At 41.6% G+C, this 22565-nt stretch overlaps 1 protein-coding gene across 1 annotated transcript; it reads left to right on the forward strand.

The window, feature by feature from the left end:
* Nucleotides 1-506: 506 nt before the first annotated feature.
* LOC104497311 (cytochrome c) lies at nucleotides 507-1249 on the forward strand. The gene is made up of 2 exons (XM_010140550.1): nucleotides 507-679; nucleotides 839-1249. Exons 1-2 carry the CDS (start codon nucleotides 511-513, stop codon nucleotides 985-987), a joined length of 318 nt encoding a protein of 105 aa, XP_010138852.1. The 5' UTR covers nucleotides 507-510; the 3' UTR covers nucleotides 988-1249.
* The last annotated feature ends 21316 nt before the right edge of the window (nucleotides 1250-22565 follow it).

Below are 22565 nucleotides of genomic sequence, written 5' to 3' on the forward strand. Positions count from 1 at the left end.
GGCTTGTGGCGAGAGGGGAGCGGGCCAGCTCTGTGCCCGCCGCCCCCAGCTCCTTCCAAGATGGTGTGCTGGAGCGGCTCCAGCTGAGGAGGAAGAACTGCAAGGGGTCCTGTCCCTTCACACAAGGTTATTCATGACTAGGAGACTTTAATGTTACAGATACACAAGCTATATATGGAAGTTGTGTTCAGTTTACTCTGCAAAAAATATCTCCATGGTGCTTAAATGCTGTGGGGCAATTACTTAGGCTGAGGGAAGACTCCTCCTGTTCTTCAAGCACGTTTATCACCTTGATACTTTTTAGGTAGTCTAATGATTCTGTGCTAATTCTCAAACCCAGAAACTATAGCTTCTGGTTAGGAAGTGTGCTGGGGAATTACTAGACTGATGGGCCAAATATATATAAGGTTTTATAAACCAGCAGGATGCTTTTAAGGTTTCTGTTGAAACCTTGGTGACCTTGAAATTACGATACTGACCTCTGTGTGTGTTCTTGGTCTAGTATTGAAAATGGGAGATATTGAGAAGGGTAAGAAGATCTTTGTCCAGAAATGTTCGCAGTGCCATACGGTTGAAAAGGGAGGCAAGCACAAAACTGGACCCAACTTGAATGGCCTGTTTGGACGCAAGACCGGACAAGCCGAGGGCTTCTCTTACACGGATGCTAATAAAAATAAAGGTAAAACTTACGGCTGTTCTGAGTTGCTAGGGCAAAAATACTCAGTTCTCTGAGATAGTTCCAGAAGTACTGAAATCTGCCAAAAAGTAAAATAGTGTGGAGGAGAAGAATATAAATGCGTGTGTTATTTTAAACTCACTATCTTTTACTTCCCTCTAGGTATCACCTGGGGTGAGGATACCCTGATGGAGTATTTGGAAAATCCGAAGAAGTATATCCCAGGAACAAAGATGATTTTCGCGGGTATTAAGAAGAAGTCTGAGAGAGCAGACTTAATAGCATACCTCAAAAGTGCTACTGCAAAGTAAAAGTTACCTGCTGCCTTATTTATTTCACAGAGGAGATGGCAATGGAAATGTCTGTGATGAAATTGGTTTTTAAACTTTCTATTTTTACATGTATTGTATCTAACCTTAAAATCTGTCTCACCCATCAGGTAACATTGCACGTGGTGGGTCACTGGAGTACACTCTTGTTTGGCAGCCGCTAATTTAATGGAAATTGTGTAACTGGGTTGATTTAAATTACTATAATGTTCAGGCATTCTTCTTCATAAAATTAAAAAATAAACATTTCCTGCCTCTTTGTTGTTTAAAAAAAAAAATCTATAAATAATCAAAAGAGCAGTTATCACAGCATAATATCTTTGACAGCCCAGTTCTTCCAGATTAAAAAGCAGGATGTCTTTCGGCATCTTCCACTATACAGCTTCTGTTACATTGCTCCAAAGTGTTTTGTTGGTTTTTTTTTTTTTAAAAAGGCTAAAAAAAAATCCAAATTCCAATATAATATTTTTCTAAATTTAATCAGTGCTAGGTGTTGTGGTATTAATCTGCCTAAAGCTTGCAATAAGAATGCATTTCATCTGACTTAAGTTGCATTTGTGAAATAGCAGTTCTGCCCAGCCACTTTTCCTTTATCAAGGGGAAGCACGTTACCTAGTGCATCCAGGCTTCGACAGCTGCATGTGCCAGTAGAGTATAACTCCCCTTTGGAAACATCTTCATTTTTTTTAAATGTTGCTGAAACCCTTTGTTCAGTAAATCTTCCTAAAACAGCTATTCTTGGTGTTCTTGGAACAGAACAGAAAAACATCCTGGTCTGGGAATACAAGTGCTAAAGACCACGGTGAGAGTCACTAAATCTTACTAATTCATAGAAGCATCCACTTAAAATCTGCTGTTACAGGCAGTTTCAGATGAAGGGGTACAGGAATAAATGTGCTGGTAGCCTAAAAGGTAACAGTCTTCCTCTGTGCCTGGCTGTAGCCAGTGTCATTACATTCATTACTTCTGAAGGTTCTGTTTCGCACAGTGTAAAGCAGTATTTTTCATGTTTTAACTGCATTTTTTTCATATTAAGTGAATTGTTCAGATGAATATATTTACTGTGTACTGACAGTAAGGCATAACTCAGAGCAATCAATACTGTAAATTAAAAAAAATTAAAAGTCTTGTTTGCTGTTTGTGTCTGAAATTAAGAGAGAAGCTAGTGGAATGTAGAAGAAAGTTGGGACTCCAGCTTTACATCATTAGAAAACAGGGCAGTAGTACTTACAAGTGTGGCAAAGTTAGGAAGTATTTGAACCACAGCTAGAAAAACTCGGCTTTTCCACCGGTGTTCTCCTCAACACCACTCTTGCTGTGTTTCCTGAGTGGGACGGGAGAAAACTCAGCTAGAAGGCTGCAGCTGTAGGCTGTAGGATTTGCTGAGTTTCAGTCAAGTCAAGTAGAACAGTGTTGCTAATGGCTGAATGGCAAAGGGCCATGCCCAACAATTCCTGGAAAGAATTAACATTGCTGACAAGTTGTCTCAATAGTTGCTATCGTGTGTTGTAATTTGGTTTTTTTCAGACTAAGTGTGCAAGCAGCATTTCTTGCAAATAGGAAGGCAGACTTAATATTCAGCAGCAGCTTCTTCACTAAAAGCTTGTGAAGAGATACCTTCAATTTGTAGTATTTTGTTACTGCTCCAGTTTTCAGAAGTGGTGTTTGTCATAGCACCTTTATGGCTATGCAGAACGCAGCTTTCACTGTGTCAAATTCCTGACGGAGTAGCCCTAGATACTATGTGTGACTTTACCCAGCTCTGCCGTCTCCTGAAATGATGACAGTGGATTGCATGGAGAGGGTTGTGTCATTTTCTGTTCTGTCAGCACGTTTGTGAGATGAAAAAGGACTTGGTGATCTCCAGGCTGCTGCTGTTACCTAGTTGAGCTGGAGAAGGAGCAGACGGTAGAGAAGAGGATTTTACACTAGATGGCATTTGATTCTGCACAGGCAACAATTTACAGGTTATCCGTCATAAGAAAAACTCCTCCAGGAGAAAGCAAGCATGATCCTTTGTTCAAAGTAAGTAGGGGACAAAATTTAGCTTGGCTTGTTCTGTCTGCGTACCTCAGAGACTACGGTACAAAGACAGGTGCACCTTATACGTACCACAGAAGATGGAGAAAATTGAAACTGTAATTCTAGGCTGAGGGTGTGTCCTTGTTTTCATTTTAGGGAAAAGACCCTTCTGACCTTCAGCATTCCATCTTTCTGTGTACATCTGTGTGTCCAGCCCTAGACAGCAACTGCTTGTAAGATGTGTTGTAGATTGCTAGCAGCCATTTGTCACTGGACAAACACAGTCCTTCAGTATTTCTACTAGTGGATCAGCACAGTCAGAGTAGTGGAGTTTAAGGTCGTCAGATTATCACTTGCTGAGGTAAGTGTTAGTGCAAGTGCCTGGGTGGGATTTTTGGAGGGTGAGAGGGAGGCGTCCATACTGCTCGTGGGATCAAGCTTTACTGCTTTGATTTCTGGTTTTATAGATGAGCAAGAGTGGGGTTTGCCCGTGTTTGATAAAACAGCATGTTCAGTGTTTTTCTTCCTGAAAGCCGTATCAGTCTAGATGTTTGGTATTTCACTACTTGACAGTTCCAAATTAGGGAATCAAGGCACCAGTGCCAAACATCGCACCATCCCGTGGAAGTTCTTGGCTACTAGTTCACGGATTTGATGGGGCATGCCTTTGAAACTGATCTTGTAGTGTTTTCACATGTGGTTTTGCAAATGCACGAAGATTGTCAATGTCAGCAACTGGAAAAAGGTAAAATTCAGAAGTACACTTTCACAGCAGGACTTTTCAAAACCAAAATGAAATGGGTAGCATACTCTTTAAATTATAAACATTATTATTTCTGCAACCCAGTGAGATTTAGTGATACAGAAGCTTTTTTATTATTTAGTCTTAACAATTGAGAGTAATTTAAACTCTACAGACAGCTAAATTTGGGAAAGTTCCACTCACAGCCATCCATGCCATTGTAAATAACCACTTCAGTTAAAAATCTGTTCATTTTAGTAATCTTGAGTGGGATTATACTTGCCTTTTTTGGTATAAAATACAGTATTAATGATCCAAAACAAGTGTGATACATTGTACTTCTTTTATAGGGTAGAACAGAAATCAAATCATTAATAGTTAAGGACTATTAAATATTCTAGTCCCATGTATATCAAAGTGCACACATGTACCTCTGTCGTAAGCCTCGTCACTTGCCTTTATCTAAAACATCCTGAAAAGCCTTTCAGGGCCAAAAGCTGGCAGAAGCCTCTGTGTTACTGCATATAGGATGAGTTGAACTGTTTCAAACTGATGTCCTGACAACCAGGTTATTCTGGGAGGTGAGCAGCACCGAGCCAGCAGCTAGTAGAAATGTTGACCCTGGAGAAGGGTGTGAAATCCTGTCGCTTTCCAGCACTGTAATGGCTGAGTCAGGACTCCAGGTTATAACCACCACCTGCTCATGATTCAGAGCTTGGATGTAAGTACTTGCATGTTTTTTTCCAGGATTGTTCTATCTGAGATACAGAAAATATGATGGTCACCTTTTGAATTACTAGTTTTTGGTTAGAGTTCTCACAGGAGGTAAGAGATGAAGATTTGCTTCTGTGGCAGGATTCACATCCCCAAATTCCCAGAAGGCTGCATTAACTGCCAAACCCAACTGTGTGTGCTGGGAAGATGCTCTATACATCTACTGGAGCTGTCACTATGCAGAAGGAGAGCCAGAAAGACAAGGAGCAAAGGAGGAGCTACTTGTAGCATCGCGTTCAAACACATACCTTGGAGCAAGTGAAGAAGTGGAGAAGGGAAGAAGTGTGTTCTTTCCAGGTTTATGCATTTAATTTTAAATGGTCTTGGATAAAAATGAACCTGGCAGTGGAGATCAGGGGCCATTACTCTGCTGGTTTTACATCTCATTAATGCCGTTCACTGCACCTTGCTCAGGCAACGTGAGCCCTTGCCTTACTCCTTTCAGAATCGCCCAGGTGCATCTTCCCCTTCCTCCTTCTCCCTGTGTTAAAACATATTTTAAAACGTGTGAGGCTGTGCTGTCCCTGCCTTACCACACTGCCAGTCTTTAGGTTGTAACCACCAAAGACCTGTTGATGGAACATCAGGTAGTGCTCTCATCCTTACAAAAGTTTACAGGAGTTCACTGCTGATGTCCCCATTCAGCCATGACTGTCTAGTGAGGATTTATTTTGAAGATGACTGATGGTTCTTAATCTATGCAGCATTGCCTTCTATTGTTCTTTTTTCAATTCAAAATCTTTAATAAAGCTAACTAAAACAGGTACTAGGTTTATGTGGCTTTTACCTGCAATGTATCTCAGGATGTTTTTACTGTGAGCTGCAGCGTGATGACGTGGGCATTCCCTGCTGAGTAGTGCTTCCAGACTTGTAGGAAAAATGCACCACATACACCAAATTTTAAAATTATTGTTGGAGTCACCTACCTGTAGCTTCAAGAAGCTGGTGCTCTGACCTAGGTTTCACTGCAGAATTGTGCCTGCTTTGACTATAACCAGCCTTCTTCTGAAACTTCTGAAATTGGTAGCATTTCCCCTTCTGCTGATTCATTGTTCAGAAAACAGAAGAACAGAAATCAGGTTTCCACATACCTTACTGTGTTTCTTATGGGACCTTGTCATTTTATTTCCAACCACTCCATCAGTTTACCTGCTATTCACACTAGATCTGGAGTTCTTCCCACCACATTTTCAACTCCACAGATATTTGAGTGATTTTGAGCTATAGTGGGTGATTTTAATTCTGATTCTCATGTACAAATTGTCATTGGTTAGCTTACCAATCTGTCTTTCTCTTCTTCATCTTACCTGTTACTGTAAGAATTTGTTTTTCTTTTGTATTGGTTGAACTGCAGGCAGCTTCTTGCACTTCACTATTCGAATGTACTTTTTAGTTTACACATCTCTTAACTCTGTAGTGGACTGTTTTCTAAAGTTCACAGGTAATGACTTGACTGGGAAGCTCCTTTCTTTTTCATTGTTTAAAATCTTTTTGTTTTTCAGTTCACTGGGAAAGTTTTATTTTTTTTAACTATCCCTCACACAATGGTGTTTTATTATTTTGTATACACCACCGTTTTGGACAAAAATGTTCTTACGTATTGAACAAGGGATACCTGAGAAGTAGCCTTTTCTTCTGAGCCTCAAACCTGCTTCCCAAAGGCAGTCGTGGTAAGTGCTGAGAAACTTCTGTGACTGTCACCGTTTGATCAGGTTGTTGCTAACAGCAGATGAACAGGAGGGGGAGCCAATGTACTAGAAAGCTGCGGAGAAATCCTAACATGCACTTGAAGGTAATTTTAAACCTTCAGGCTCAGACGGTTTGAAAGACAAGAGTTCATTCGTACAAAAAGCCATTCTACTGCAAGTGCTCAGTGGAGAGCGCTGGCAGTGATTAGTACGGCTGGATGCATGGATATGTCTGCAATAAGTTTAGGGTCTTCTGAATTCTTAAGCTGATTCATGTTTCATATTTCATCAGGCTAGCTCAAGTTTGAAGTAGCCTGATTAAATTTCAACCTATTCAGACGATAAAAGATTCAGTTAAAAAGTAAAATGTTTCCTCCTGACTACGCAAAGAATCTGAACCAAAAGAGGCAATCTCTAATGCACACTTGGGCTTTGTTCCCACTGTGGAGCTCACATTTGAGATCATCAGCCGAAGTTATGCTTGGAATGCAGGTACAGATTGCAATACGTTTTCTCCACTAGCAGTTAGGTAGGAACATGATGACCTTTGTTAGTAAAAACACACTTCAGTTCTGGTTTTAATACTGTTTTGTGGGTGGTGTTTTATGATGGACTCAAATTACTCTGAAATCCATTGTAAGTTTTATAATGCAAGTGTAACTAAATGCTAGCATTGTTATTCTTTAAGGGCCCAGGAAAACCAACACTTGTAACGTTTTACTGTTAGTATTTTACTGAATTTTACTTAGCTGCGATATTTCTTATGGGAATACATACAGTGCTCGTTTTACTACCAACAGGATTTTCTGGCACATGCCCGAACATGAAGCCTTTACAACTCTTCAAATGACCATATTGCCTTTCTTCGTATCAGTCCATGGTCTGTGTATGTATGTGGGAAGTTAATCTTGTTTTCAGTGACTAACTCTATCAGGAGCAGTGTGATCAGACATTAAAAATTCAGCTCGTATGTGTGTTTGCTGTCACTCTGAATTCTCAGAAAGATGACATCTCTTTCTGCACCACCATGCAATGACACATCAGAAACAACTCCCCACAGAAAGAAACAACCCAAAGGGAGAGCTTGGCAGTTGGAAGAGACTTCCACATCAGAAGATCTGTCAAGAACATAGGGTAGTCTTCTGCAAAGGACCAGGGTCACAGGATAGAAATCAAGATGACACAAATGAAGCAAAGAAAGGGAAACAAAGTGGAAATGACGCCAGGTTAGTACACAGTGAAATATTACATATTGTCATTACTTGTCAGCAAAGACTGTGTCTGTGCTTTAACCTCGTCAGCCACGAATTGCAGTATGAAAGGAAGAGCAGTAGAAATCCAGAAGCAATAAAAAACAAACTTGCCTACCTTCAGCTGAAAGTTTGGGAACGCTGTGTGTGTGTTCAGTGAATATCCCTTTGTGTAGATGCCTTTAATTTTGCTTCAGCTCTGTGAACTCATCCAGCTGAGGCTACCTGGCTCCAGCAGTCTGCACTTCACTTCCACTGATTTTAGCGATATATACTCCATGTTAGCAAATCAGCCAGCTGAGAAATGGTGAGATTGTTTACTCAGTGCACATAACAAATGATGTTTTCCAGTAAGCTCTGATCCTTCTGTAACACTGCAGCCTAATGTCCCCGTTTATGCGGCATGCTTGAGTTACACTGCTGTTGATGGCATAGCCTTAAATTTTGCTCCAGCCTCAGATCTTACCTGAATGCTACAGGCCAGTAACCTTCAGTAGTTACAGTGAACATAATGTATATAAAAGGGCAATAAAGAAGGGCTCTAGCACAGGGGGTAGTAGTCATACAGCAGAGTCAGCGTGAAAAACAGCCTTTGTTTCTTAGCCAGAATATAGAAAGAGCATTGATGGGGGAGCATGGCCTAAATTACACTTAGATTGCAGATTTTTTTTTTTAATTAAGAATGCTAGTTCTCTGAGCTGCTCTGTGCCAATCCACAACTCAGTTGAAAGTAAAGTCATCAAGATAGTCAGCCACAAGTTAAGATAAAAGGACCCAAAGCCCAGTAAATCCACATCTACTCCAGGGCCATTTGTCTGGCTCTTTAACACTGATTTTCAGTTTCTAGGTGGTGCAGCCTGATGCTCTGACTGATCAGGTTAGCCAAATTTCTGTTTTTCTCTCAGAAAGTGGTTTCCAATAACCTTTTCTTATTATTTCAAGACTTTGAGAAAATTCTTCCTTTGGTAAAGCAGCTGGTTTTATTTTTCTCATTTCAGACGAATCATCACTGTGTGTATCACTGATGCTATCGCCAGAAAAGCAGGAAAGGGGAAAGTCACAGCGAAGGCTTCAGACACTGCCTGCAGTGAGGCACGACAGTTTGGTGCCTGGCAGCTGGGGTGTTTCTGTTAGGGCTGTGAAACACTCCTAACAAGCCAGGGCTCTGGGAAGCCTTTTCCTGGTCACATCAAGTCTATGCCCACTCCAGCTGGGGTTAAAAAGGGGGATGGAGGAAGAGGCAGACTGTTACCAGTTTGTGCACTGTGATGTAGGGGTTCAGTCTGGGAGTTTCCAGTTTGGGCTGGTGTGCTGAGAGATGTTCTACCATGCAGAGTGATCTTTAATCTTGATGTCTTGATCTTCCCACTGCCCATTACCATTAACATCTCTATTACACATCACCTCCTGTTACTGCAGCTCTTTCCTGCATGGCTACAGCAGTTACCTCCACCAGGTATTGGTCATGTTTAACTTCTTCAAAAAGGGGGACAGTCTCCACTGATCTTCCAGGTGGGTGTGATTTTCTCTGTACTGTGTTACAATTTCCAAACATCCTTTCTTCCTGATCTTAGGATTACAAATTTTGGCTCTTACTTTTAAAGAGCAGTGCAGGACACTCTCCAGAACAGTGATTTCTTAGCTAGTCCTGAGATTTCTCCAGTTCTTTCTTGGGCAATCCAATCCCCCTTGTTTATTTTACCAAAATAGCTGGGCTCCTCTTTCTCTGTAAGATCTTCTATCAAGTGTGCATTTTATGACAGCACTGAACATTAAGAGGTTTCAAAGGCAGTTTTCTTAACATTTAGTAGCACAGGTGTGTAAGTCTGAACAAAAGCTTTATACTAGCAGGACGAGAATCTTTAACTTGGGAGTTTCATACTAGAACAAGCAAATATTAATGAAATTTAGAAATGTTTGACCTTCTGGTGACCCATCCAGCTTTCTTTGCTGTCTTCAGCTATTACAGCTACATATCTCTAGAGAATCAAATACATGGCTGTAGTGATTGCTAAAACACTCGGCTAGCAGGTGCTTGTTTTAAGCTAGTTTTAAGGGAGTTCCTGCATGAACACAATAGCTTGTTCATTTTTTTTCTACTTGTCTCTCTCTTACATTTCTGGAAAGTGGAAGAGGAAAGAGAGGACCTAGTGAACTCTGACCGCTGTATAGAGCTCTTTTCCATAGCTGTGGATGTACCCTGTTTAGGTGGGACTTTCTCTTTTTCCTGTGACTTCTTCAAGGGTACCAGCCACAGAGAAGGAGAGCTGACCTTCTTCCTTTTGTAAAGCCACGTTTTGAAGGAAGGAAGGCCTGTCATTTTGTTGCCTGAGCCCATCTTCTCCAGTAAATATGTATTTCGGTATGCAGAACTAGTCTGAGTTTGGACACTCTTGTGCCTGTCTCTGAAACTGTTCCTTTGCAAGTTTTAAGTGGTGCAGGGGAGAAGAGTTTTCACTACTGTCAGGAGTGGTATCCACTTGCAATTGTAAAAATTAAATGCTTTTAATTTTATAACTGTGGGCAAATGTGCATTTGTTTAAAATTTGCAAGTAGATGGATTTTTTCTGTCTTGCCAAGCTTTGTAGCAATTATAGTGCCACAGGCAATTTGTAAGTATTGCATAGACTTTGGTTAGTTCAAAAATGCTAGGGGTTTTCTTTTATGCTTTAACAGATATACGAGACTGTGAATGTGCCAATATGTTTAATCACAGAAAATGCAAGTGCCAATAAGCCCACACAATGTGTACAAAGTGTGCCAGAGGTGTGAATTTAACTGTTTATGTCTTGTCAGTCTCAGGAAATTCAAGGTCTTAAAAAATGACAAGCGTCAACTAGAAATTAATGTGGCCATATGTCCTCACACTTGTCTGCCTAAACTTTGTCTCCAACACACAAACTTCATCCAGGAGGATTTACTCTCCATATTGGCCTTGGAGTAGTTCCCTATCACCATGTTGACTAGTTCCCTATCACCGTGACCCAAATGAGAAACCTCTTCTGGGCATTGTATGGCCTGGGAAAGTTGGTCATGGACTGCTGTATTAAAGCCGGGAGGTTTGGGCTTTTTTTTTCAGCTTTGGGCTTTTGTTTTGCAACTGATTGTTTCTTGGTGGTAAGTTCTTTCCTGGATTATTTCTCTTTAGCTTCAAAGCATGCCTCAGAAAAGCTCAGAGGCTAATAATTGTATTCTTTTTTTGAATTCTGTTTTATGGGAGACATAGAAGAGACAGCCCCATGCTTAAAAAGAAGTGAATGTTTTGCTGCTCTTGCCTTGAATTCCTTAGTGCAAGAAAAGCTAACTTAATGACTGAAGCAACAACTTTAATTAAAAAGACATCTTATACCTACAATCCCAGATTTATATCCCAATTCTTTATCCTTCATTTATCCAGCATTAAATAGTTTGTTTGGAAAGAGCTTGCCTACAGTGAGTGGATGATAAACCTCCATAGCTCCTTCTGAAAAAGTTGTGGTTTCTCTTATCCCTCTGAATGAAGGCTTGTCTTGGTATTGCTCTACTGTCTGCTCATTGATTACTGCCTCACATTATATATGGTCTATATTCTCTTGCTGCTTCACAGTGTATGTATTGATAGAGATTAGAAGTCTGTACTGTATAAGTTACTCCAATAATAATTACAGACTCAGTGCACTGAGTGATTTTATTTTTTTAAGTAAATGTCCCTAACGGTTCGGAACTAGTAAGGAGGATGTTGGATAAAGATATCTAGCCCAGAACAACGTTTTCAGTAATCCCTCCCTCCCCCTTTTTTTCTCCTGCTCCTTTCGTACTATTCACATACATTTTCCCGATCTCTGAAACTCAGGAAGAAAATAATCAGCTTTTGTGGGATTTAGACATTACAGTGCTTCTTTATTTGTAAGCACTCAAGTAATAAAGGCATTGGAAATCATCTCCAGAACACAGTATTACTATCTTTCCAAAGCTGTCATCGTTGTTAAGTTTAATGGCTACTCTGCATCTTAGAGGCAGCTATGAAAATCAAAAGCGATGGCACCACAATTATAGTCTGAAATCCACAAAGCTGTGGTTTTTGCTCCAAGAAAAATATTGAACACATTAGCCGAGCATGACTTCATTAACAGCATTAAAAGTTACCGTTTACGGGAAGGCAAGCTCTATTTTGGTACGTATTTCGGTGGATGTCCACAGCTTTTTTGAACATTTCAACTAACGCGTGTTGACAGCTAGTTTAGGGCAGCAGCCTAAGAGCATTTAAGATTACAGCAGTGTTATTTAGAATAATATGAAGAATTGTTATTGCACTCATTTTTTTTAATTTTAAAAAGACATTTTACAGAATGTTTACTGTATACTAATGTTTATATGTAATTAAAACCACAGGTGTGTCTTCTATCTAATTATGTTGTCCATTCTAAAAATGGACATATTCTAAAAAAATTGTCTGTTATACTTCTGTCTTTTCTTCATAGTAGAAAAAGAAATTTTGCTCTGTGGAGTTTTTAGTTTGCATAGGGTTGATTCAGTTTTGGGACTGGGGGGTTGGACTGCTTCCTTCTGCTTCTCCACTATCCTCACCTCTATACACAAAACCCACATCATTCTCATCAGTCCTTTCTGCAGCCCTTGCTGGATTTGTTGATGAACTCTGGTTTCTCGCTAGCCAGCAGTGAGTCCTCTCTTAGGTTGCTGTCATTGCTACTGCCACGCTGAGATTTAGCTTTTGTGACATTACCTGTTTGTGACATTATCCAGAACACCAGGACAGGTTTCTTGGATTTCTGCAAGCCACCTCTCAGGTCAGGTGTCACAGCCAGCCACCATGTTCTGTCACGGAGACATGGCCGCTGTTTCGGGGGGAAAGGCACCGACCACTTTCCCAGGTGATTCGTTAGCAATGCATGTGCAATGGCCCTGTGGCCTTTCCAAAGGACGTGGTTGTTCATGAGTGACACAGCAAGGCCAAGACACCTTTGCGCCTTCATCTCCTGACCAAACTCCTCCATGAGAGGAGAGGCAGTGGCTGACTGTGAACTTCAGGCTAGGTATTGATTTGTTTCTGTCTCCAGCCCGAGCAGAGCAGCGGAGCAGCATCCTGCCTCTCCTTTGGAAGGGAACTGGCTGTGCAGGGGCCCGAAGCGGAGCAGCAGTGTCAGTGTCAGCGGAAAAGCCGGGGGAGGCTCTGCGGTCCTTAGGGCCAGCTCTTCGCCCAGCACCAGGAGCAGCGCTATCCATTTTGCTCCGTTCTCTTGTCATCAAGCTGAGTCCAGACTCAGTTCTTCTAAAAGCTGCGTTGGAAAGATGTCAGCAGAAGATCCGCTGCGCCTCTAGATACTGTTCAGGAGGCTCGTGGGATTAAGAGGGCCTGATGCAGCAGGGCAGCGTATAGCCTTTCCCTGCCATTGCTGGAAATGGCTGTTACGCCAGGCTCTGCCTGTCCTGAGAGAGAAGGACTGTTGCGCCAGATTTCTTACTGAGTGAGTGCAGTTCTATAAATCACCGTTAATGCTTAGCTGATAAGAACTACAGGCAAAGAAGAGAAGGCTAAATGAGCAATACTGTGTATTTAACTATGTATGAGATACGATTCAAAGAGCACAGGGCCTGAGTCAGTAATGAAGCTGTTTACTGGGGAACAGTCACTTTCCTGTAGCCAAATGACCAGAAATCCTTTTTGGCATTGTATGACTGTGATGCTGAAAGTTTTGCAGAGCAGAAATAAGGTTTAAAATCTAATTTAACACTGAGCAATAGCTTGCTGAGCACAGACCGCAACATCTTAAGGTAAATCACTTTCCTCTAGACAACAGCAATTAACGTTTAGACATAGAGGTATAATGGGCAGTTCAAAAAGAGAGTAATGTCTTCATCCCTGTGTCTCATACACCTATTGTCCAGAACACAGCTGTACATAGCTCTGCTTAACCTTCACCGATGTCCTCCGCAGAACTTACTGCAAGTGTTCCAGGCATTCGCTCCTTTAAGGGCAATCAAAAACATAATGAGATGAAAATGGTTGTGATTTATTCCTGACGCTGTTTGTTGCAAGATTCTGTCCCAGATTCAGCCCTCCTTAGGGCAATTTTGTACTGCACTCTGGGCAGAACGCCCTTGAAAAGGGCAGAGCTGGTTGTGTGTTTGGGGACTACACTCCGAGGTGTCTTAAGTAGCAAAAAATCAAACTCTGCTTGCACTGTGATTATTTTTTGTTTAAAATTTTTTTTTTGTCAGAAAAAGCTAAAGGCAAAAAAGGTAAAAGTATATAGTCTGTAAAGAATATGCTGTCTGAGATATATGTTGAGATCACGTTTCGTAAATAGTGCATTAACAAGAAATCAGACTGATTCCTCCAATAAATCTGGAATCAGACCTTGTTGTTGGAAAAAATAATAGAGGAGATTAGCTGTTCTAGCTAGTACGCTTTGGGTTTGCACTTTGGTACAGATGCTGAAAGTGCCAAGTTGGCACTCAGAGTCCAGCTTTACAGACGTGACCCTACTTTTACCTTTTGCTGAAATGCTCTGTAACATAACAGTGCCCTCATTTCGTTTTTCCTGAGAGATGGAAAAACTCTCAACTGGATTTAGCTTATACCTGAAATTTCCAGCAACTTCTTTCTTCATTCTCCTTTCTCACATCCCATTTTCATTTTTCTTCACCCTTCTCCCTCTCCCTCTCCTTGAGCAAATAAGACTGCACACCTCCATGGCACCTGGATTAGAAAGCTGTACTTTAAAGAGACTGAACGCTAATGCCAGCTCACAGGCTATGGATTTAACCTAGCTGCAAGGGTGCAAGGAGTGCTGCAGCAGCACAAGCCTCATTTCGATCTCCTGCACTTTCACTCTGCTCGGTCCACTATGTTTTGTCTTTGCAGAAACACAGCTAATTTCTCAACAACTCCCCAGGGAAAGATCATGCTGTCTCTGTTATTCTTTTCTAGAGACTCTTTTCAGACGTGTTTCAGCTGCTGGGATGATCAGATAAGTGCATCATGAAGGATTCCTGGCTCACTGCTGCCAGACCAGACAAATTCATCCTGATACAGAGAAAACCAACTTGCTTTCTCTCTATATGTCTCACACACAGACATGTATACACATATAGATTCCTACCTATTGTTTCTTATCCCTCTGGGCCTAATTGTCACACTAGCTGGCTATAGCATGGTGAAGGGAAGTTTCCATTCCTCTATGATTAGATTTGTCTGTGACATCCCACATCATGAAAGAGAGCCAAGATCCAAAGTATCCCCCACAATCTGCCATTTGTGGCTGAAAAGCCACATTGTGTGTTGGGAATATCAGCAGATGTTGTATTCCCCTACCAGTCATGACCCTGTTCTTCAGTGTTTGGCCTGAATTGCCTCGCTATCTGTCCTAGAACTGAGCAGGCAGAGGTAGCTGGACTCAGCACTGGAAACTATGTTTAACTATTTACTACCATTCAGAGAGATGATTGTGCTAGCCCTGCTTGTTTACCTGGCCTGTTTCACCAACAAAATCAGCCCAATGCTTGCCACACAAGGCTATCATGTAGGAATTTAAGAGCACTGTTAGGACTCTTCTGCCTCTGTTAGAGGAGGCCAGCACAGCTGATCTGCAGAGCCTGGAGCCTAATTCTTCAACATCAGTGAAGCTGAGATGGAAATGTCTCCCCACATTTCAACTCATGCAGAAGTCAGAATGGAGAAATCATCTGCTGTAGCCAATAGCAGCGGTAGAATCCCAAGAGACAATCCCAAGGTGCAGGTAAGTACATGTCGCAAAATTAGTTAAGAATGTCAAAATATTCAAAGACTGTTGCAATCGCTATGGTTTCTATCAGTGTCAAGAGTTTGGGGTTTCCCCATTAGAAAACAGATGTGTTTGTATCTTCCTCAATGGATGATTTTAAAAGGAGTGAAGCAGGTGTGTAAGTGTCAGGAATAATCCCCATACTCCCCCTGCTGCCAGTGTCCTTGGAAGCTGAGATGGGATTGACTTTTTCCTCCTTATAATTATGTGGATTTTAATTTGCGGGATCTTCATAAGGAAGCCACTCGCTGGAATGGCTGCCGGGGCTGTGTAAAGTTAACCTGAGCCATGTCAAGGCTCTAGCAGACAGGTGCTGCTCTGCACCAGCAGACTCATTTGGTGCTGACATCACATCTTGAAGTGGAGTACAGCAGGCTGAAAGCTGGATATGCCCTGGAGATCAGTATGTCCTGACTTCCTCCGAGTTTATCTCCTTAGGCCTCCAGAGAAGGATTTGTGAGGGGCAATCAGGAGGCGTGTAATTCTCCTCATCTGTGAGTACCGTGGAGTATTTTGTACCATGAGATGTAGAGAGGTAACCATGGCAGGCGTACCTTTCTCCCCCAAAGCGTCATCACAACTGCTTTATAAATAACTCTGAGCTATGGACACGTAGATTAAATACCTTTGGAAAGCACTAACTATCTCCTACTCCCCACTTCCCACCCTAAGGAACATGACACAATTTCTTGAACTAAGGCAAATCTGCCCTGGGAGGAAGTTCTTACCGCCGCTAAAACAGAAGGTGATTCCTATGTTAGCAGAGCTGATTTATCCTGGGAACTGTAGCTTGTGTGCTGTTGGTCTAGGACGGCTACTTCTGGGCTTTTGCAGGAAGTTTTTATCTCAGGGCAAGCTTGGTTAGTGCATTTGCTCTGGTTTTACCTGTTATCTGAACGACATTATGCATTCTCCAGTGCTCCCAATACAGTGCTTGGCTGCAGTTTGCCTAAAACTCATTCCATCCTGTAACTCTAAATGCTCTTATTTCGAATCAAGGCTGTGTTTCATGGGGAAAATCAGAAACGTTATGGTGAGTCAAGGAGAAGTATGAAGTCAGCTGGCATAACTTATAAAGGGAGAAACCTGCATGTTGAAGATTTCATCCTATAAAATGCCTGTGAATCAATTCAGAACATTCTTTCACCAAGGACTAAATCCCAAAGGATTAAGGAACACTTTAGTCACATTAGAACTATTTTAATCCTAAATGAGGACACCCATTTGGGGCTTTAATGCATGTTGATTTCCCATTGTCAGATGAATTAACTTAGTGTGTGTCCCCTTGCAGACAAACCCTAAGTCTCCTTTGCTTTACGCCTTTGCAGCATCCTACATCAAATGACTGCTGCGTCACAGCTGCTTCCACACGTGTACCAATCCTCTTTTCTTCTCTAAGTCACTGACTCATCCCTTTTGTCAACTCCTGACTCTCTTTGCAAAGTTTTGTACACTGCAAGCTATATAAAGAAACAAATTGCATTCAACTGTATTAGCAAGCAGCCTGGAGGGGTTTTTTTTCTTTTTCTGTATAGTGCCAGAAATTTTCCCAAATCTTCAGACTTTCTGAAACACTTGACTCACATTCCAGAGTTATCAGGACTTCTTCATGGTGGTGCTTTACTCCTTCATTCACTGTGTTCTTTATTGACAGCTGATTATTTTTTAAAAAATTAATTAGATGGTGCTACAATTAGCATATTTCACACAGAACTATCAAGTCCATCTACTCTCTCACTATAATTAGAGAGAAATGTGACACTTGTGAAGACAAATAGCCCAGGCATGAGATGGTTTTGTGCTACAATACTGAACAAATGGGTGGGCAGGAATGTGGAAATAAAGCCAGGATTCTGAGCAGTAAATATTGTCTCATCTCTGTCAGCTTGCTAGAGCTACAATAGCTTGAACAACTCTTGCATTTGGTGATGAGCTATAAAACTGTAAAAATACATAGTAAAAGGAGAAACGTGTCCTTCTAAGCTGTTCTTTCAGTGGAGTGCTGTGGGCAGCAGCACAGCTTCAGAAACAAGTGTTCTAAACTTAGGTTTCTGTAGTTGCATTCTTGGCTGTAACTCAGGTGGGATTACAGCAGGGGAACCATGCAGGATGGGGCAGGGTCTCTGTGATAGCTAGAATGACTGGAGATACACGGGAAGTAAATTAAGAGATTTCTCCATATCGTAATGATACCGAATGACCAGGAAATACGATGGCTCAGACTGACACTTTATGATTTGTTATTTTATGCCATTGAGCAATGGAGAGAAAGGAATATTGGAAAATTCCTGTGATTTTTTCCCCTTCTTGCTTGCATAGCTGCTTCTTTTCGTGGGCTAAATTCTGGAGTACTGTTTTAAAAAATGTCAACATACCTTTCAAAAGGTCAGGATAGCGGTTCCAAATACAAGGTACAGTTGGAAGTTGTAATCCCATCCTGCTAGTCATCCCTAACTTCATATCACAAGTCTCCTTCACCACAGCTTCTGTTTATAGTTTACAAATTTCTGGTTCGTGTAAATTGGTTGGGATCCCTTGGCACGTAAAATCTGCTTCAGCCATCATTTTTTAGCACTAAGAAAAATAAAATCAGATCTTCGTGCCCAGCTTCCTGGTGTAGTATCTGTGGATAGAAATGTGTCTTGAAACAAGACCTTAGCTATTGTTTGTTTAAAGAAGTCAGGTAATTAAATCCAGTTATTCATATCAATCTTTATGTGATAATTTTGTTCATCTTTTCTATTTTTCTGTAAGTCAAAAGATTTCAGGACAGCTTAGAAAGATCTCATCATAGCTGTACTATATTTATTAGTCAGAATTCTGATAACGTGGCCTTTTCTCCTTCTTACTCTCTAAGTATATTCTTCCACTGTCATTTATTTGCTGCTTCTGGCTGACAGCAGTTCTTCAATAGAGAATGTAAATATCATGAATTTGCAAAATATGGAGTATTAAAGAAGATAATTATTTTATACTGTGTCCTCTCTCATTTCTCGGACTCATATAAAATGTCATATGCTTCTGTTATCGAATTGGAAACAAGTTGTTGCTTTTCTTTAGGTTATGGCAAAAGGCTAAGAGCACTCCCACATGATCACATGTGAAATTATAGGTACGAATAATCTTCAATGTATTTTATTCTTCCCAGATACTAGCAGTAGGGCCAGTGATCTCACCCAGTAATGAGGTTGTGTGTGCTGTTCCATTCCTTAATGTACATCTAATGGCTGCGATGGTGATCAGTACTTGCTTTGCACAGTTGTCAGCTGAGTTTCACACTTATATTACTCCTATCCTGAATTTAGCAGGACAAAAGTATTTGTGCAGAACTCTACTGAGCTGTTAGCTTAAGGGCTGTTATTAGGATAGTGATGGGAAGCAAGACTCATTTTTAATTTATTATTGAATTAAGAATCCTGACAAGATTATTTTGTGTAGCTAATTCAGGTTCCCTGCAGTGAATGATCCAACAGTCACCTGTGTTGCCATGTTGCCACTGATCGTGCAGAAGTAGCCCACAGGAATACCAGAGGACCAGAATTTGCTCAGAATTGTTAATAATGATGCAGTTGAGATGTCTGTGGCCTTTCAGTCGACATCTGCAGCTCAGGGGAGGTCAAGTAAGGGAGAGTCAGAATTAAGAGTCTGAGAAGTTCCATGGTGCCTCCTGCCTCATCTGTGATGGGTCTTCTGGGCTCACTGCCCAGAGAGAGCCATCAGTGACTGCCGTCATCACTTATCTGCAGACAGAAGGACATGAGTAATGCTTTGGATGTCACCCACACCTCTTCCACTGCAGAGTGGTGATGCTGCTGCAACAGAGAAACATTCACCCATTGGAACCCAGGGTGGCAGTTGGAACGCTCTCCCACTCACATTTTGCACCTCAGACAAAACCCTGGTCATAAGTGACACTCTGGCCTTGGCTAAGAAGAAATACAGAGCTGAACCTGTGGTTTTCTTCCTCTAGAATTTTTGTGGTGGTTCTGTTATTTAGAGCGCCATGCACCTCCAGTCCTTTACCAGGTTCTCACTCCTCTAAGTTCTCACTGTCCATTGCATAAGGATGCTAAGTGTGCACACTCTTCTTAGTGGGTTATTTTCCTTAGGGAGAGAAAAAAAGAGCATGTTTGGTTGTTTTTTTCACTTTTCTGTCTTAAGAAAACAAAGTCTTTGTCAAAGAGTTGTGAACATCTTGAATTTCAGCAAGAGTGTTGCCTGGGCAGAGATTTGAGAGGCATGAAGATCTGACAGGTGACTGGATGGGTGCAAGAAAGAGGGAGCAGCAGGGGGAGCTCAGCTGAGATTTCTCTCTGACAGCATCTGGTTAACCAGTGACTGTTCCTGTAGCTCTTCATAACCCGTGCTGGCTCATGCTCACCAGAAAGCCTGAAGGCTATGAACAGGGGACATAAGTAGATCTTTGGATGTTTATGAACAGGTCAAGGGACTGTAAGAGGAGCCTGAGGAGGAGGAGGACTTAATAGAGACCAAGACTGGGGACATGGTGATGGCAGTGCTGCAAGAAACATAGGTGAAAGTTGGATTACACGTATGGATTAGTGCTCGGGACACAGACAACACAATTGTAAGATGTCAGGCTTAATTTACTTTACTTCTAAAGGAGTAAGTTATTTCCTTCTAGTCTCAATGGCCTTAGCTTTATTTTTTTATCAGCTTCATCATCTACAATGACTAGAAAAGCAGATGCAAACTTCTACAGCTGCTTGAGATTTTAGGATGGCAAAAAGCAGCATTTCCAAGCCAAGGAACAGCTCCCTGATAACCACAATAAGCAAACGGAAGAAGCATACTAAAGTGCGTGTGTGTCTGTGTGTCAGGAGCAGTTCTCTCTTTCAGTGCAGTGATCCATACAAGTTAGAGGAAGAATTCACTACAGGGCCAGCTCACGTAAGTAGAGCTCACCCAAAGTGCCATGTTTAACACGTTCTCCTACTCTTGGATTTCTGAAGTGCTTAGTGTGGGTGTTCTGCAAACGTGAAAAGGCCTTATCAAGCTGTGACCTTGAAAGAGCTGCTGTTATACAAGAAACAATACTCTGCTTGTACGGTACTTGTGTAAAAGCCACTAGCAGCTCACCATAGAGTTATTTACCACTTCCTCTATCAATGGAGGGGGGTTTTTTGGCAGCATGCCTAGTTAGTACCAACCAGAGACTCAGTTACCCTCTTCCAAGAATAGCATTTGCAATAGATCTGATTGCTGTTCCCTTTGTCAAGGTAACTGTGTCACCCTTTTGCAGTCCAGTATTATGTTCTTATATGACTGGAGCTTTATTGAAGTTCTAAGGCAAATAGCAAGAGCAATAATATTTCTATGAGCCTCTAAGAAAGTGCTGCGATATGACAATGTGAAAAGACTTGGCATAATTACTGCCAGACTCCCAGAACCCATGTTACTCATCATGTTGTGTGGAACTTTACAACAGCCTGAAAAAGAAAGCACTGTGCTTCATCAGGGAACAAATGGCAGCTGCAATACTGGTTTCAGAGAGCCAGCCAGAGGTTTTGCGCAACCGTCTTTTCACCAAGCTGAAGGACGCTGCAACAATATTCTTTGTAGATAGGCAATGGGCACAGTCTGCAAAAATGGTCCAAAACAAAAATAAAGCACGGGTTTACTCTGCAGAAAATAAGAAGACCATCTTTTATCATTGCCCTAATCTAGGATTGAGAAGATCTAGCTGTAAAAATAGAAATGACCTGCCAAACTAATGAAACCCTCCCTTACCTTCCAAGAGTTACACCACAGCCAGAATCCTTGCTACTTTGTCTTGCCCCCTTCACCAGTAAGTTTCAGAAACTCTCTGAGAAGATATTTGTTGGCAGCTTTTGTGATTGCATTGCTGGAATGTTGTCAGAAGAAAATGCTTACCCTGAGCTGCTGCAAAGCATTGTGCTGCCAAAGAAAGCGGCCTTTTGTAACCGAGGTGATAGAGATCTCAGACTTTTCTCAGCTGTGCTTACAAGACTTTGTTGAAAACAGTGACAAAGGCTATGTACACATGGACAGCTTATCATGCTCATGAAGCACGTACCTGATCATCAGAAAGAGTTGTCAGAATTTATTGTGGAGACAGGAGAAAGGAGAAGCAGATTGCTAGTACAAGACTAGTGCTTATTGTCTAGATGAGTTTAACACACAGTAAGATGTAAGATGTCGTTGCAAATCGCCAGTGTTTCACTTTACAACACGAAAAGGACTTGGGCTTAGTCGCTCAAAGGTATGTCACTGTTAGATGTGGGCAATTTGTTCGAAAAATTAGTATTACTATGACTCGGCTACACATTAATCAATCTCGTTGCATTGTAAATCAATTGTATTCCTGATAAATTGTTTTTAATTGCACTCATTTCAACAGTTTGCAGACTTCTAAATATTGATGTTTCCCTGTTAGCTCTTTTTCTTACATCTGCAAAAGGCCCTTCCCATGCACAAATATTTAGAATACCAGTGGTTTTGTGAACCAGACCAGTGTTTACCTTTTACATTGCATTACCACGGTTTAGGTGCCTGCTTTCAAGGCTAAAACCCTCAGTGTTCCTCTCCCACTGAAAGGTGTGCTTTGGAGTGCTTTTGTATCGGCCAAGAAATATTTAGGGGAAAACTATTTATATGATAATGTTCTTTTTAATCTTTTGTATGACAACAGCAAAGAACAAAGAAGAAAAGCCACACAAGCCGACACCATCTCTAGCCCAGGAAATCCAGGCTACTTCAAAAAGGGCAGTGTCATGGAGGAGACAGAGTAAATGACAGCCCACGGTGGATCCGAGAACTGGGGTTTACTTAACAACCAACCACATTAGAACTTTTTCACACACTTATTTCACACACTAACTCGCTCCCCCCACCACCCCGGTGTTATGTCCGCTAGGTCTCGACATCCCTTCCCAGCAGGGACATCACTGTGCTGTCCAGAAAGGCTCAGCAAAAAGTTGTGTCAGTTCATGCAGTGCTTCTGCTTGCAGATACCAGTCTCAGACGTTAGTGGTCTAGTAAGGTCCCTGGGCATCCCCCAGCATTCGCCTCCATACAGTCCTCTGGTCTCCAGGATCTTCCCCTACTTTCAGGATCTTTAGCCAAGACCTCCACCATCTTTTATCCAGGTCACTTTCTTTTTATTGAGACCGCTTCTTTGTTGAGAACCTTTCATTTCACCACCAGCTCTTCTTTCCAGAATGCCAGGGCCCCATTTTTCCCAGTCTAGACAGCCAGTGTGCAGAAGCAAAATGTGCATGATAAGCCTCGTAACTGGTGGTTCTGCCTCATGTCTTTT

The sequence above is a fragment of the Buceros rhinoceros genome, unplaced genomic scaffold, assembly GCF_000710305.1.
Source record: "Buceros rhinoceros silvestris isolate BGI_N320 unplaced genomic scaffold, ASM71030v1 scaffold6197, whole genome shotgun sequence".
NCBI classification, from domain to species: Eukaryota; Metazoa; Chordata; class Aves; order Bucerotiformes; family Bucerotidae; genus Buceros; species Buceros rhinoceros.

What these genes read in the sequence shown, in the direction of transcription:
- LOC104497311 (XM_010140550.1), top strand. Translation starts at nt 511, where the DNA reads ATGGGAGATATTGAGAAGGGTAAGAAGATCTTTGTCCAGAAATGTTCG. An exon ending in GGATGCTAATAAAAATAAAG is followed by an intron (nt 680 to 838) that starts GTAAAACTTACG and finishes ACTTCCCTCTAG; the next exon opens with GTATCACCTGGGGTGAGGAT.